Source organism: Calonectris borealis, unplaced genomic scaffold, assembly GCF_964195595.1.
Source record: "Calonectris borealis unplaced genomic scaffold, bCalBor7.hap1.2 HAP1_SCAFFOLD_300, whole genome shotgun sequence".
Classification (NCBI taxonomy): domain Eukaryota; kingdom Metazoa; phylum Chordata; class Aves; order Procellariiformes; family Procellariidae; genus Calonectris; species Calonectris borealis.
The window spans coordinates 18,659-33,024 of NW_027441683.1; the positions used below are offsets into that span (position 1 = coordinate 18,659).

Consider the following 14,366-nt stretch of genomic DNA (forward strand, 5'->3'; position numbering starts at 1 on the left):
CCCCGGGACCCCCATATCCTCTGGGACCCCCCGGGACCCCCATCTGCCCCCCCTGGGGCCCCCAAAATCACCCCGGGACCCCCACCCCCCCCCAGGACCCCCAGGACCCACCGGGGACCCCATAACCCACCCGGACCCCCCCATTTTGGACCCCCCCAGCACCCACAGGGACCCACGGCGCCTGCCAGGACCAGCAGCACCCAACTGGGGACCCCCCCACCCCCTCCCGGGACCCCAGCACCCGCCGGGAGCCACGGCCGCGCCTCGGGACCCCCCAGGGACCCCCCACCCCCACCGGGACCCCACAGGGACCCCCCCAGCACCCACTGGGACCCCACTGGACCCCACAGGACCCCCCCCAGCACCCCATTGGGAGCCCCCCACCCTTACTGGGACCCCCCAGCACCCACTGGGACCCCCCCAGGACCCACTTGGGCCCCATCTGGGACCCCCAGCACCCTCACTGGGACCCCCAGCACCCACTGGGACCCCACTGGGACCCCCCCCACCCTCACTGGGACCCCCAGCACCCACTGGGACCCCACTGGGGACCCCCCCCCACCCTCACTGGGACCCCAGCACCCACTGGACCCCCCCCCAAATCACCCTGGACCCCCAAGACCCGCCCCTTCCCCCCCTTGCCCCACCCCCATCCTCACTGGGTCCCCGCCCCTCCCCCATGGCCCCCCCAGCACCCCCCGAGGGGGGAGGGGCCACCGCGTGTGTGTGGGGGGGGAGGGGCAGGGACACCCCCCCTCCCCCGCACGAGGACCTGGCACGAGGAGGCGGAGCCACAGGTAGCGCCCGGGGGGGAGGGGCAGGTTTATTGGGGGGGGGGGCGGGGCCGCACGCGAGGAGCCGCGACACGCGTGTGCAAGAGCCGGTGTCACGTGACAGCCACGACACGCGTGTGTGACCCATGACACGCGTGTGTGACCCATGACACGCGTGTGACCTATGACACGCGTGACCTATGACACGCATGTGACTTATAACACACGTGTGAAACCCATGACACGCGTGTGACCTATGACACGCGTGTGAGAGGCCCGTGACACGTGTGCGACCTATAACATATGGGTGTGACCCCTGACACGCGTGTGCGGCCCCCGACACGCCTGTGTCACCCCCGACACGCGTGTGAAGCCCACGCCACATGCGTGTTTGAGAAGCGGTCACACACACGTGTGACCCCCGACACGCGTGGGCAGCCCCTGACACGCGTGTGTCACCCATGACACGCGTGTGCAGCCCCTTACACGCGTGTGCGGCCCCGACCCCTTACACGCGTGTGCGGCCCCTGACATGCGTGTGCGGCCCCCGACCCCTTACATGCGTGTGCGGCCCCCGACACGCGTGTGCGGCCCCCGGCGCCCACGCGTGGCCCCCGACACGCGTGTGCGGGGCTCAGGGCAGGGGCGGCTCCTGGGCGCCGCCGGTCGAGTCCTGCGGTTTCATGACGTCGGGCAGCTCGGGGGGGCTGGAGAAGGGGTCGATGCGCAGCGCCTCGAAGGCCTCCTCTGGGGGGGCGGGGTCAGGGGGGACCCCAACTCCCGCGGGGGTCCCCCAACACCCACCACCCCTTCCCCCCCCCAGCCAGGACCCCCAACAGCCCCCGCCCACAAATAACCCCTGGGGACCCCCAGAATGACCCTTAAGGGCCCCAAATAACCCCCAATGACCCCCCCCAGGGAACCCCCAAATGCCCCGGGGACCCCAAAACACCCCCCTGGGGACCCCAAAATCCCCTCAGGGACCCCAAAACACCCCCCCAAGGCCCCTAAATCCCCCCAGGGGACCCCTTAAATCCCCCCTGGGGACCCCAATATCCCCCCAGGGACCCCAGAACCCCCCCTCAAGACCCCTAAATCCCCCCAAGGGACCCCAGAATCCCCCCCCAAGACCCCTAATTCCCCCCTGGGACCCCAAAACACCCCCCCCAAGACCCCTAAATCCCCCCTGGGACCCCTTAAATCCCCCCTGGGGACCCCAATATCCCCCCAGGGACCCCAGAATCCCCCCCGGGGACCCCAAAACACCCCCCAAGACCCCTAATTCCTTCCCCCAGGACCCCAATATCCCCCAGGGACCCCAGAATCCCCCCTCAAGACCCCTAAATCCCCCCTCAAGGCCCCTAAATCCCCCCTGGGGACCCCTAAATCCCCCAAGCGACCCCAGAATCCCCCCCCCAAGACCCCTAAATCCCCCCTGGGACCCCTTAAATCCACCCGGGACCCCAAAAAACCCCACCCAAAACCCCTAAATCCCCCCGGGGGACCCCAATATCCCCCCAGGGACCCCAGAATCCCCCCTCAAGGTCCCTAAATCCCCCCCGGGACCCCAAAACACCCCCCCAAGACCCCTAAATCCCCCCAAGGGACCCCAGAATCCCCCCCCAAGACCCCTAATTCCCCCCCGGGACCCCAAAACACCCCTCCCAAGACCCCTAAATCCCCCCTGGGGACCCCTAAATCCCCCCAGGGACCCCTAAATTCCCCCCAGGGACCCCTAAATCCCCCCTGGGACCCCTTAAATCCCCCCTGGGGACCCCAATATCCCCCCAGGGACCCCAGAATCCCCCCTCAAGACCCCTAAATCCCCCCTGGGACCCCTAAATCCCCCCAGGGACCCCTAAATTCCCCCCTGGGACCCCAAAATCCCCCCCCGGGACCCCTAAATCCCCCCTGGGGACCCCTAAATCCCCCCAGGGACCCCAGAATTCCCCCCCAGGACCCCTAAATCCCCCCTGGGACCCCCAAATCCCCCCAAGGGACCCCAGAATCCCCCCCCAAGACCCCTAAATTCCCCCTGGGGACCCCTAAATCCCCCCCGGGACCCCAAAACACCCCCCAAGACCCCTAATTCCCTCCCCCAGGACCCCAATATCCCCCCCGGGACCCCAAAACACCCCCCCCAAGACCCCTAAATCCCCCCGGGGACCCCAAAATCCCCCCAGGGACCCCAGAATCCCCCCTCAAGACCCCAAAATCCCCCCCAGGGACCCCAAAACACCCCCCCCAAGGCCCCTAAATCCCCCCAAGGGACCCCAGAATCCCCCCCCAAGACCCCTAAATCCCCCCTGGGGACCTCTAAATCCCCCCGGGGACCCCAAAACACCCCCCAAGACCCCTAATTCCCTCCCCAAGAACCCCAATATCCCCCCTGGGACCCCAGAATCCCCCCTCAAGGCCCCTAAATCCCCCCTGGGACCCCTAAATCCCCCCCGGGACCCCAAAACACCCCCCCAAGGCGCCTAAATCCCCCCTGGGGACCCCAATATCCCCCCAGGGACCCCAGAATCCCCCCTCAAGGCCCCTAAATCCCCCCTGGGACCCCTAAATCCCCCCAAGCGACCCCAGAATCCCCCCCCCAAGACCCCTAAATCCCCCCTGGGACCCCTTAAATCCACCCGGGACCCCAAAAAACCCCCCCCAAGACCCCTAAATCCCCCCTGGGGACCCCTAAATCCCCCCAGGGACCCCAGAATTCCCCCCCAGGACCCCTAAATCCCCCCAAGGGACCCCTAAATCCCCCCAAGTGACCTCAGAATCCCCCCCCCAAGACCCCTAAATCCCCCCCAGGGACCCCAAAACACCCCCCAAGACCCCTAATTCCCTCCCCCAGGACCCCAATATCCCCCCAGGGACCCCAAAACACCCCCCAAGACCCCTAATTCCCTCCCCCAGGACCCCAATATCCCCCCAGGGACCCCAAAACACCCCCCAAGACCCCTAATTCCCTCCCCCAGGACCCCAATATCCCCCCAGGGACCCCAAAACACCCCTCCCAGGACCCCTAAATCCCCCCTGGGGACCCCAATATCCCCCCAGGGACCCATAAATCCCCCGAGGGACCCCTAAATCCCCCCCCGCCGTGGGGCAGGACCCACCGGGGGTGCGCAGCGCCAGCCCCACGGTGGCGGGGGCCTGGGGGCGGGCGGTTTGGCTGGTGAAGCCGCAGTCCCCCAGCGTCTTGGTGTCCTCCAGCAACTGGTCGTCCTGGGGGGGAGGGGCCCGCTCAGCCCCGCCGCGACCCAGCCGCTACGGAGCCCACGCGGGCCCGCGGGGACCCCAGAACTGCCCCACGGGCGCTCCATAGGGTCCCAGGGAGCCCTATAGGGACCCCAGCCAGCCCTATAGGGACCCCAACCAGCCCCATAGGGACCTAGCCAGCCCCATAGGGACCCCAGCCAGCCCTATAGGAACCCCAGCGAGCCCCATAGGGATCCCAGCGAGCCCCATAGGGACCCAAATAGTCCCATAGGGACCCAGCCAGCCCCATAGGGGCTCCCGCTCAGCCCCACGGCGACCCAACCCCTACGGAGCCTACGCGGGCCCACGGGGACCCCAGAACTGCCCCACGGGCGCTCCATAGGGACCCAGGGAGCCCTATAGGGACCCCAGCCAGCCCCATAGGGCCCCAAATAGTCCCATAGGGACCCAAATAGTCCCATAGGGACCCCAGCCAGCCCCATAGGGACCCCAATCAGCCCCATAGGGACCCCAGCCAGCCCCATAGGGACCCCAATCAGCCCCATAGGGACCCCAGCCAACCCTATAGGGACCCCACTCAGCCCCATAGGGACCCCAGCCAGCCCCATAGGGACCCCAATCAGCCCCATAGGGACCCCAGCCAGCCCCATAGGGACCCAGCCAACCCTATAGGGACCCCAGCCAGCCCCATAGGGACCCCAGCCAGCCCTATAGGAACCCCAGCGAGCCCCATAGGGACCCCAGCGAGCCCCATAGGGACCCAAATAGTCCCATAGGGACCCCAGCCAGACCCATAGGGGCTCCCGCTCAGCCCCGCCGCGACCCAGCCCCTACGGAGCCCACGCGGGCCCGCGGGGACCCCAGAACTGCCCCACGGGCGCTCCATAGGGACCCAGGGAGCCCTGTAGGGACCCCAGCCAACCCTATAGGGACACCAGCGAGCCCCATAGGGACCCCAAATAGTCCCATAGGGACCCCAGCCAGCCCCATAGGGACCCCAGCCAGCCCCATAGGACCCCAAATACTCCCATAGGGACCCCAACCAGCCCCATAGGGCCCCAAATAGTCCCATAGGGACCCAGACAGCCCCATAGGGACCCCAATCAGCCCTATAGGGACCCCAGCCAACCCTATAGGGACCCCAGCGAGCCCCATAGGGTCCCAGCCAACCCTATAGGAACCCCAGCGAGCCCCATAGGACCCCAAATAGTCCCATAGGGACCCCAACCACCCCCATAGGGCCCCAACCACCCCCATAGGACCCCAAATAGTCCCATAGGGCCCCAGCCAGCCCCATAGGGGCTCCCACTCAGCCCCACGGCGACCCAACCCCTACGGAGCCTACGCGGGCCCGCGGGGACCCCAGAACTGCCCCACGGGCGCTCCATAGGGACCCAGGGAGCCCTATAGGGACCCCAGCCAACCCTATAGGACCCCAAATAGTCCCATAGGGACCCCAACCAGCCCCATAGGGACCCCAGCCAGCCCTATAGGGACCCCAACCAGCCCCATAGGACCCCAAATAGTCCCATAGGGACCCCAACCACCCCCATAGGGACCCAGCCAGCCCCATACGGACCCCAATCAGCCCTATAGGGACCCCAGCCAACCCTATAGGGACCCCAGCCAGCCTCATAGGGACCCAGCCAACGCTATAGGAACCCCAGCGAGCCCCATAGGGCCCCAAATAGTCCCATAGGGACCCCAACCAGCCCCATAGGGCCCCAACCACCCCCATAGGGCCCCAAATAGTCCCATAGGGACCCCAAATAGTCCCATAGGGACCCAGCCAGCCCCATAGGGACCCCAACCAGCCCCATAAGGACCCAAATAGTCCCATAGGGCCCCAGCCAGCCCCATAGGGGCTCCCGCTCAGCCCCACGGTGACCCAACCCCTACAGAGCCCACGCGGGCCCACGGGGACCCCAGAACTGCCCCACGGGCGCTCCATAGGGTCCCAGGGAGCCCTATAGGGACCCCAGCCAACCCTATAGGAACCCCAACCAGCCCCATAGGGACCCCAATCAGCCCCATATGGACCCCAATCAGCCCTATAGGGATCCCAGCCAACCCTATAGGGACCCCAGCGAGCCCCATAGGGTCCCAGCCAACCCTATAGGAACCCCAGGGAGCCCCATAGGACCCCAAATAGTCCCATAGGGACCCAGCCAGCCCCATATGGACCCATTCAGCCCTATAGGGACCCCAGACAGCCCATAGGGACCCCAACCAGCCCTATAGGGACCCCAACCACCCCCATAGGGCCCCAAATAGTCCCATAGGGACCCCAAATAGTCCCATAGGGACCCAGGCCAGCCCATAGGGACCCAGCCAGCCCCATAGGGACCCCAGCGAGCCCCATAGGGCCCCAAATAGTCCCATAGGGCCCCAGCCAGACCCATAGGGGCTCCCACTCAGCCCCACGGCGACCCAGGGCAAACCCCTACGCAGCCTACACGGACCCGCGGGCACTCCATAGGGTCCCAGGTAGCCCTATAGGAACCCCAGGATGCCCCATAGGGCCCCCAGGACGCCCATAGGGACCTCAGGATCCTCTATAGCGTCCTCAGGCGCCTCATAGACCCAAGACCCCTCTATAGGAACCCCAGGATGCCCCATAGGGACCCCAGAATGCCCCATAGGGACCCCACGATGCCCTATAGGGACCTCAGGACCCTCTATAGGGTCCTCAGGCGCCTCATAGAGCCCAAGGGCCCTCTATAGGAACCCCAGGATGTGCCATAGGACCCCCAGAACACCCTATAGGAACCCCAGGACGCCCCATAGGGCCCCCAGGACGCCCCATAGGGCCACCAGGACGCCCCATAGGGACCCCAGAACCCTCTATAGGGTCCTCAGGCGCCTCATAGAACCCAAGACCCCTCTATAGAAACCCCAGGATGCCCCATAGGGCCCCCAGGATGCCCTATAGGGACCCAAGAACCCTCTATAGGGTCCTCAGGCGCCTCATAGAGCCCAAGGGCCCTCTATAGGAACCCCAGGATGCCCCATAGGACCCCCAGGACACCCCATAGGGCCCCCAGGATGTCCCATAGGGACCCCAGGACGCCCAATAGGGACCTCAGGACCCTCTATAGGAACCCCAGGATGCCCCATAGGGACCCCAGGACGCCCCATAGGGCCCCCAGGCCCCTCTATAGGGTCCTCAGGCGCCTCACAGAGCCCAAGGGCCCTCTATAGGAACCCCAGGGATGCCCCATAGGGACCCCAGGACGCCCCATAGGTCCCCCAGGATGTCCCATAGGGACCCCAGGACGCCCTATAGGGACCTCAGGACCCTCTATAGGAACCCCAGGATGCCCCATAGGGACCCCAGGACGCCCCATAGGGCCCCCAGGCCCCTCTATAGGGTCCTCAGGCGCCTCACAGAGCCCAAGGGCCCTCTATAGGAACCCCAGGATGCCCCATAGGGACCCCAGGATGCCCCATAGGGTCCCCAGGATGCCCTATAGGGACCTCAGGACCTTCTATAGGGTCCTCAGGTGCCTCATAGAGCCCAAGGGCCCTCTATAGGAACCCCAGGATGCCCCATAGGACCCCCAGGACACCCCATAGGGCCCCCAGGATGTCCCATAGGACCCCAGGATGCCCTATAGGGACCTCAGGATCCTCTATAGGAACCCCAGGATGCCCCATAGGGACCCCAGGATGCCCCATAGGGACCCCAGGACCCTCTATAGGGTCCTCAGGCGCCTCACAGAGCCCAAGGGCCCTCTATAGGAACCCCAGGATGCCCCATAGGGACCCCAGGATGCCCCATAGAGTCCCCAGGATGCCCCATAGGGACCTCAGGACCCTCTATAGGGTCCTCAGGTGCCTCATAGAACCCAAGGGCCCTCTATAGGAACCCCAGGACACCCCATAGGGCCCCCAGGATGTTCCATAGGGACCCCAGGACGCCCTATAGGGACCTCAGGATCCTCTATAGGAACCCCAGGATGCCCCATAGGGACCCCAGGACGCCCCTTAGGGCCCCCAGACCCCTCTATAGGGTCTCCAGGCACCTCACAGGGCCCCCAGGGCCCTCTATAGGGCCCCCAGGACGCCCCCTAGGGCCCCCAGGCCCCTCTATAGGGTCTCCAGGCACCTCACAGGGCCCCCAGGGCCCTCTATAGGGCCCCCAGGATGCCCCTTAGGGCCCCCAGGCCCCTCTATAGGGTCTCCAGGCACCTCACAGGGCCCCCAGGCCCCTCTATAGGGTCCCCTATAGGTCCCCCCCCGACCTTATAGAGGCGCTGCTCCTCGGGGGGCCGCTTGAGGATGCCCTCGACGATGCGCTTCAGCTCGTAGACGGTGCTGGACTCCTTGGCGTCGGTGAAGATGGTGGTTTTGTGCCGCCGGATCATCAGGAAGACGTCCTGGGGGAGGGGGCGGGGTCAGTGGGAGGGGTCAGGGGTCAGGGGCGGGGTCAGGGGGCAGGGGAGGGGTCAGGGGGTCAGGCGGGGGGGCTGGGTCACGCGGGGGGGAGAGCAAGGGGGGGCAACCAGAGGGTGGAAGGGGTTGTGGGGGCGTGGCTAGCGTGGTGGGGGCGTGGCTAGCGTGGTGGGGGCGTGGCTAGCGTGGTGGGGGCGTGGCTAGCGCTGTGGGGGCGTGGTTAGCACAGGGAACAGGGAGGCGTGGTTAGCGCTGGGGAGGGGCAGCTAAGGTGGCAGGGGCGTGGCCAGCGCTGCGGGGGCGTGGTTAGCACACTGGGGGCGGGGCTAGCGCTGGGGAGGTGTGGTTAGCGCTGGGGAGGGGCAGCTAAGGTGGCAGGGGCGTGGTCAGCGCTGTGGGGGCGTGGTTAGCACACTGGGGGCGTGGTTAGCGCTGGGGAGGCGTGGTTAGCACACTGGGGGCGGGGCTAGCGCTGCGGGGGCGTGGTTAGCGCTGCGGGGGGCACGGCGCAGGTGAGGAGGGGGCGTGGCCTTCCCTGAGGGGAAGGGGCGTGGCCTTCCCTGAGGGGCAGGAGCATAGACTTCCCTGAGGGGGCGTGGCCTTCCCTGAGGGGCGTGGCCTTCCCTGAGGGGAAAGGGGCGTGGCCTTCCTTGAGGGGAAAGGGGCGTGGCCTTTCCTCAGGGGAACGGGGCTGGCCTTCCCTGAGGGGGGCGTGGCCCTCCCGGGGGGGCGTGTCCTTCCCTGAGGAGGCGTGGCCTCCCTGAGGGGAAGGGGGCGTGGCCTCCCTGAGGGAAGGGGTATAAAAGGGGGCGGGGGGGCGGCGGGACAGAGCGGAGGCGGCGGCCGAGGAGGAGCGGGGGGTTCCCCATCCCCCCCCCCCCCCCCCCGGCGTGGGAAGGGGTCCCCGCGTGTCCCCCCGCCGCGAGTGGGGGGGATCCCCGGGCCCGGCGCTCACCATGGCCGCCGCTCCGCGCCTGGCTCCGTCACCGCCGGGTCCGCCACGATCCCAAACGGCTCCGCGGCAGGAAAGGGGGGGGGGGGGGGGGGGGGGGGGGGGGGGCGTGGCTTGCGCATGCGCAGAGCCGTTCCCGCCCATTTCGCTCTCGGCGCAGAGGCCGCGCCCGCTTCCCGCCATTTTGAAGGCGGCCCGGCGGCTCCCCGCCGCCATCTTGTGAGGGGCAGCCGCCATCTTGGGGGGGAGGAGGGGGTGAAGGCAGGGGTTTGGGGGGGGCTGGGGGGGTATTGGGGGGGACTGGGGGACTGGTGCCCTTAGGGGGGGATTAGAGGGGCCTGGGTCTCTTGAAGGGGGGAGATTGAGGGGCCTGTGAAAGGATTGGGGGGGGGCTGTGGGAGGGTATTGGGGGGCCTGGATGCCCCGTGGGGGGGATTGGGGGGTCTAGGGGGGATATTGGGGGGCCTGGGTGCTCTGTGGGGGGGATTGGGGGGCCTAGGGGGGATATTGGGGGCCTGGGTGCTCTGTGGGGGGGATTGGGGGGCCTAGGGGGGATATTGGGGGCCCTGGGTGCCCCTTAGGGGGATATTGGGGGTCCTGGGTGCTCTGTGGGGGGGTGTTGAGGGGCCTGGGTGCTCCATGGGGGGGGATTGGGGGGCCTAGGGGGGACACTGGGGGCCTGGGTGCCCCTTAGGGTGGGATTGGGGGGCCTGGGTGCCTCATGGGGGGATTGGGGGGGCCTAGGGGGGATATTGGGGGGCCTGGGTGCCCCGTGGGGGGGTGTTGGGGTGCCTGGGTGCCCCATGGGGGGTTGTTGGGGTGCCTGGGTGCCTCTTAGTGGGGGATTGGGGGTCCTGGGTGCCCCATGGTGGGGATTGGGGGGGCCTAGGGGGGATATTGGGGGGCCTGGGTGCCTCTTAGTGGGGGATTGGGGGTCCTGGGTGCCTCATGGGGGGGATTGGGGGGGGTCTAGGGGGGATATTGGGGGGCCTGGGTGCCCCATGGGGGGTGTTGGGGTGCCTGGGTGCCTCTTAGTGGGGGATTGAGGGTCCTGGGTGCCTCATGGGGGGGATTGGGGGGGCCTAGGGGGGATATTGGGGGGCCTGGGTGCCCCGTGGGGGGGGATTGGGGTGCCTGGGTGCCCCATGGGGGGGTGTTGGGGTGCCTGGGTGCCTCTTAGTGGGGGATTGGGGGTCCTGGGTGCCCCATGGTGGGGATTGGGGGGGCCTAGGGGGATATTGGGGGGCCTGGGTGCCCGGTGGGGGGGTGTTGGGGTGCTGGGTCCCCCCCTCGGCGCCCGGGCCCCACAGGTTCTGCTGACGGGGGTGTTTGGGCCCCACCTCGCCCCACGGCGGAGCTGGAGCCTGTCGGGACAGGGTGAGTCCCCCGTCCCTGGGCGTGGGGTGAAGAACCCGGGCGTCCCGGCCCCACCCCACCCCTCCCCGGGGCACCCACACCATGGGTGGGGGCACACGGGGTGAGGAACCTGCGGGGGGGGGGAACCAGGCACCCCAGTGCCCCCCACACACACCCAGGCCCCCCAATGTCCCCCCTAGCCCCCCAATCCCCCCCCCATGGAGCACCCAGACCCCCCACACCCCCCCACAGAGCACCCAGGCCCCCCAATCCCACCCTAAGGGGCACCCAGGCCCCCAACACCCCCCCACAGAGCACCCAGGCCCCCCATATCCCCTCTAGGCCCCCCAACACCCCCCCACAGAGCACCCAGGCCCCCAATATCCCTTCTAGGCCCCCAACACCCCCCCACAGAGCACCCAGGACCCCCCAATCCCACCCTAAGGGGCACCCAGACCCCCAGTGTCCCCCTAGGCCCCCCAATCCCCCCCCATGGGGCACCCAGCCCCCCCAATGTCCCCCCTAGGCCCCCAATCCCACCCTAAGGGCACCCAGGGCCCCCAATATCCCCTCTAGGCCCCCAACACCCCCTCACAGAGCACCCAGCCCCCCCAATATCCTCCTAAGGGGCACCCAGGCCCCCCAACACCCCCCCACAGAGCACCCAGGACCCCCCAATCCCACCCTAAGGGGCACCCAGGCCCCCCAATGTCCCCCCCTAGGCCCCCTAATCCCCCCATGGGGCACCCAGACCCCCCAATGTCCCCCCTAGGCCCCCCAATCCCCCCCATGGGACACCCAGCCCCCCCAATGTCCCCCCTAGGCCCCAATCCCACCCTAAGGGGCACCCAGGGCCCCCAATATCCCCTCTAGGCCCCCAACACCCCCCCCACAGAGCACCCAGGACCCCCCAATCCCACCCTAAGGGGCACCCAGGCCCCCAATGTCCCCCCTAGGCCCCCTAATCCCCCCCATGGGGCACCCAGACCCCCCAATGTCCCCCCTAGGCCCCCCAATCCCCCCCATGGGACACCCAGACCCCCCAATGTCCCCCCTAGGCCCCCCAATCCCACCCTAAGGGGCACCCCAGGCCCCCAGTATCCCCCCTAGGCCCCCCAATCCCCCCCCATGGAGCACCCAGACCCTCCAACACCCCCCCACAGAGCACCCAGGCCCCCCAATCCCACCCTAAGGGGCACCCAGGCCCCCAACACCCCCCCACAGAGCACCCAGGACCCCCAATCCCACCCTAAGGGGCACCCAGACCCCCCAATGTCCCCCCTAGCCCCCCCAATCCCCCCCCATGGAGCACCCAGACCCCCCAACACCCCTCCACAGAGCACCCAGGCCCCCCAATATTCCCCCTTGGCCCCCAACACCCCCCCACAGAGCACCCAGGACCCCTCAATCCCACCCTAAGGGGCACCCAGGCCCCCCAATATCCCCCCTAGGCCCCCCAATCCCCCGACTGGCGGGGGGGGGGGGTGATGTGGGGTGAGGAACCCCGGGGCGGGGGGGAGGGGAGTCACCCCCACCCCCTCCCCACCCTCCCTGGGGCACCCGTGGGGGCACGTGGGGTGAGGAACCCGGCCCCACACGTGGGGGGGGGGTGGGGGGGGTGGTGGGTCACCCCACGGCGGCGTGGGCGAACCCGTCGGACGGGCTTGGGGCGCCCCGCCCCGCCGCCCCATTTAAAGGGGGGGGCCCGCCCCGGGGCGGCGGGGTTTCCCACGCGCCGCGGTTTTGGGGGGGGTGGGGGGGGTTGCTCGGTTCCGCCATGGGGACCCCCAACCTCTTCTGCTTCCTCTCCTCCTCCTCCTCCTCCTCTCCTCCTCTCTGCCCCACGGCTCGGGGCCGGACGCCTGCGATGGGGCCCACGGCGCCACCGCCCCAGGTAGGATCTGGGGGGCCCCGATTTGGGGGTGTCCCCCTCGCTACGCCGGGGGGGGGGGGCGCAGGCACTGGGGGGGGGGCCCCCAACGTCGTGGGGTGCAGATATTTGGGGGGTGTCCCCTCTCCCCCCCCACGCCGTGGGGTGTCGGGGTTCCCTCAGCCTGGGTGGGGCAGCTGAGGACACTTGGGTGCCTGGGGGGAGATTTAGGGGTGCTCCGGCTGCCAGGGGGGATTTGGGGGGTGGCCTGGGATCTCTGGGAGAGATTTGGGGGTGCCCAGGAGCCTTGGGGGGGTTCGGGGGGACTTGAGGGGGGATTTGGGGGGTGCCCTGGGATCTCTGGGAGAGATTTGGGGGTGCCCAGGAGCCTTGGGGGGGGGTTCAGGGGGACTTGAGGGGGGATTTGGGGGGTGCCCTGGGATCTCTGGGAGAGATTTGGGGGTGCCCAGGAGCCTTGGGGGGAATCAGGGGGGATCTGGGGGGCCCTGAGATCTCTGGGAGAGATTTGGGGGTGCCCAGGAGCCTTGGGGGGAATCAGGGGGATCTGGGGGGCCCTGGGATCTCTGGGAGAGATTTGGGGGTGCCCAGGGAGCCTTGGGGGGGATTTGGGGGGGGCCCTGGGATCCCTGGGAGAGATTTGGGGGGTGCCCAGGAGCCTTGGGGGGATTTGGGGGGGGCCCTGGGATCCCTGGGAGAGATTTGGGGGTGCCCAGGAGCCTTAGGGGGAATCGGGGGGGATTTGGGGGTTCCCTGGGACCCCCGGGAGGGATTTGGGGGGGGTCAGGGAGGATTTGGGGTTCGGGGTCCCCTGAGCCCTCCCACCCCCCCCCAGCTGAGCAGACGCAGCTCCCCGATGTCCCCCCGATGTCCCCAAGGGTCCCCCCGATGTCCCCCGGGTCCCCCAAGGTCCCTGTGCCCCCCTCCCGGCCCCCCCATGTCCCCGAGGGTCCCCCCCGTGTCCCCCAAGACGTCCCCGGGTCCCCAAAGAGTCCCCCCATGTCCCCCTGGGACCCTCCCAGGGTGTCCCCAGGGTGTCCCCAAGGGTCCCCCGGGGTGTCCCCATGTCCCAAGGGTCCCCCACATCTCCTACATCCCCAGGGTGTCCCCCGGGGTGTCCCCATGTCCCCAAGGGTTCCCCAACAACGTCCCCTGTCCCCCGGGGTGTCCCTAAGGTGTCCCCGAGGGTCCCCTGGGGTGTCCCCATGTCCCCAAGGGTGTCCCCAAGGGTCCCCTGGGGTGTCCTCATGTCCCCAAGGGTTCCCCAATGATGTCCCCATGTCCCCAGTGATGTCCCCATGTCCCCAACAATGTCCCCAAGGGTCCCCCTGGGTGTCCCCACGTCCCCAAGGGTCCCCCAGATCTTCTACATCCCCCATGTCCCCAACAATGTCCCCATGTCCCCCAGGGTGTCCCCAAGGGTCGCCTGGGGTGTCCCCATGTCCCCACGGGTTCCCCAACGATGTCCCCATGTCCCCTGGGGTGTCCCCATGTCCTCAAGGGTCCCTCAGGGTGTTCCCACGTCCCTCAGGGTGTCCCCATGTTCCCCAGGTGTCCCCAGGGTCCCCCATATCCCCCAGGGTGTCCCAGGGTCCCCCACATGTCCCAGGGTCCCCCAGGTCCTATCCCCCCAGGGTGTCCCCAGGGTCCCCCACATGTCCCCAGGGTCCCCCATATCCCCCAGGGTGTCCCCAGGGTCCCCCACATGTCCCCAGGGTCCCCCATATCCCCCAGGGTGTCCCCCAGGGTCCCCCACATGTCCCCAGGGTCCCCCATATCCCCC

General features: G+C 68.5%; 1 protein-coding gene across 5 annotated transcripts; it reads right to left on the reverse strand.

The window, feature by feature from the left end:
- Window positions 1-792: 792 nt before the first annotated feature.
- Window positions 793-9,560, reverse strand: LOC142077548 (elongin-B-like). Of its 5 annotated transcripts, XM_075139495.1 has the most exons (7): window positions 9,343-9,560; window positions 8,237-8,371; window positions 3,890-3,998; window positions 1,299-1,520; window positions 1,128-1,214; window positions 990-1,027; window positions 793-955 (listed from the first exon to the last, which is right to left on the reverse strand). In XM_075139495.1, the coding sequence occupies exons 1-4, from the start codon at window positions 9,553-9,555 to the stop codon at window positions 1,408-1,410; spliced, it is 570 nt and encodes a 189-aa protein (XP_074995596.1). In that variant the 5' UTR covers window positions 9,556-9,560; the 3' UTR covers window positions 793-955; window positions 990-1,027; window positions 1,128-1,214; window positions 1,299-1,407. The 5 variants fall into 5 exon arrangements, with proteins under 5 accessions (XP_074995596.1, XP_074995592.1, XP_074995591.1 ...); XM_075139491.1 differs by having other exon boundaries at window positions 1,010-1,027; window positions 1,128-1,520; XM_075139490.1 differs by having other exon boundaries at window positions 1,128-1,520.
- Between the last annotated feature and the right edge of the window lie 4,806 nt (window positions 9,561-14,366).

Bases quoted from the DNA above. Each gene is read 5' to 3' on its own strand.
- LOC142077548 (XM_075139495.1), bottom strand. From the start codon at position 9,555: ATGGCGGCGGGGAGCCGCCGGGCCGCCTTCAAAATGGCGGGAAGCGGG. The intron at 3,999-8,236 runs GTCGGGGGGGGA...CCTCCCCCCCAG, and splicing joins AGGAGCAGCGCCTCTATAAG to GACGACCAGTTGCTGGAGGA. The intron at 1,521-3,889 runs GTGGGTCCTGCC...CCGCCCCCCCAG, and splicing joins GCTGGCGCTGCGCACCCCCG to AGGAGGCCTTCGAGGCGCTG.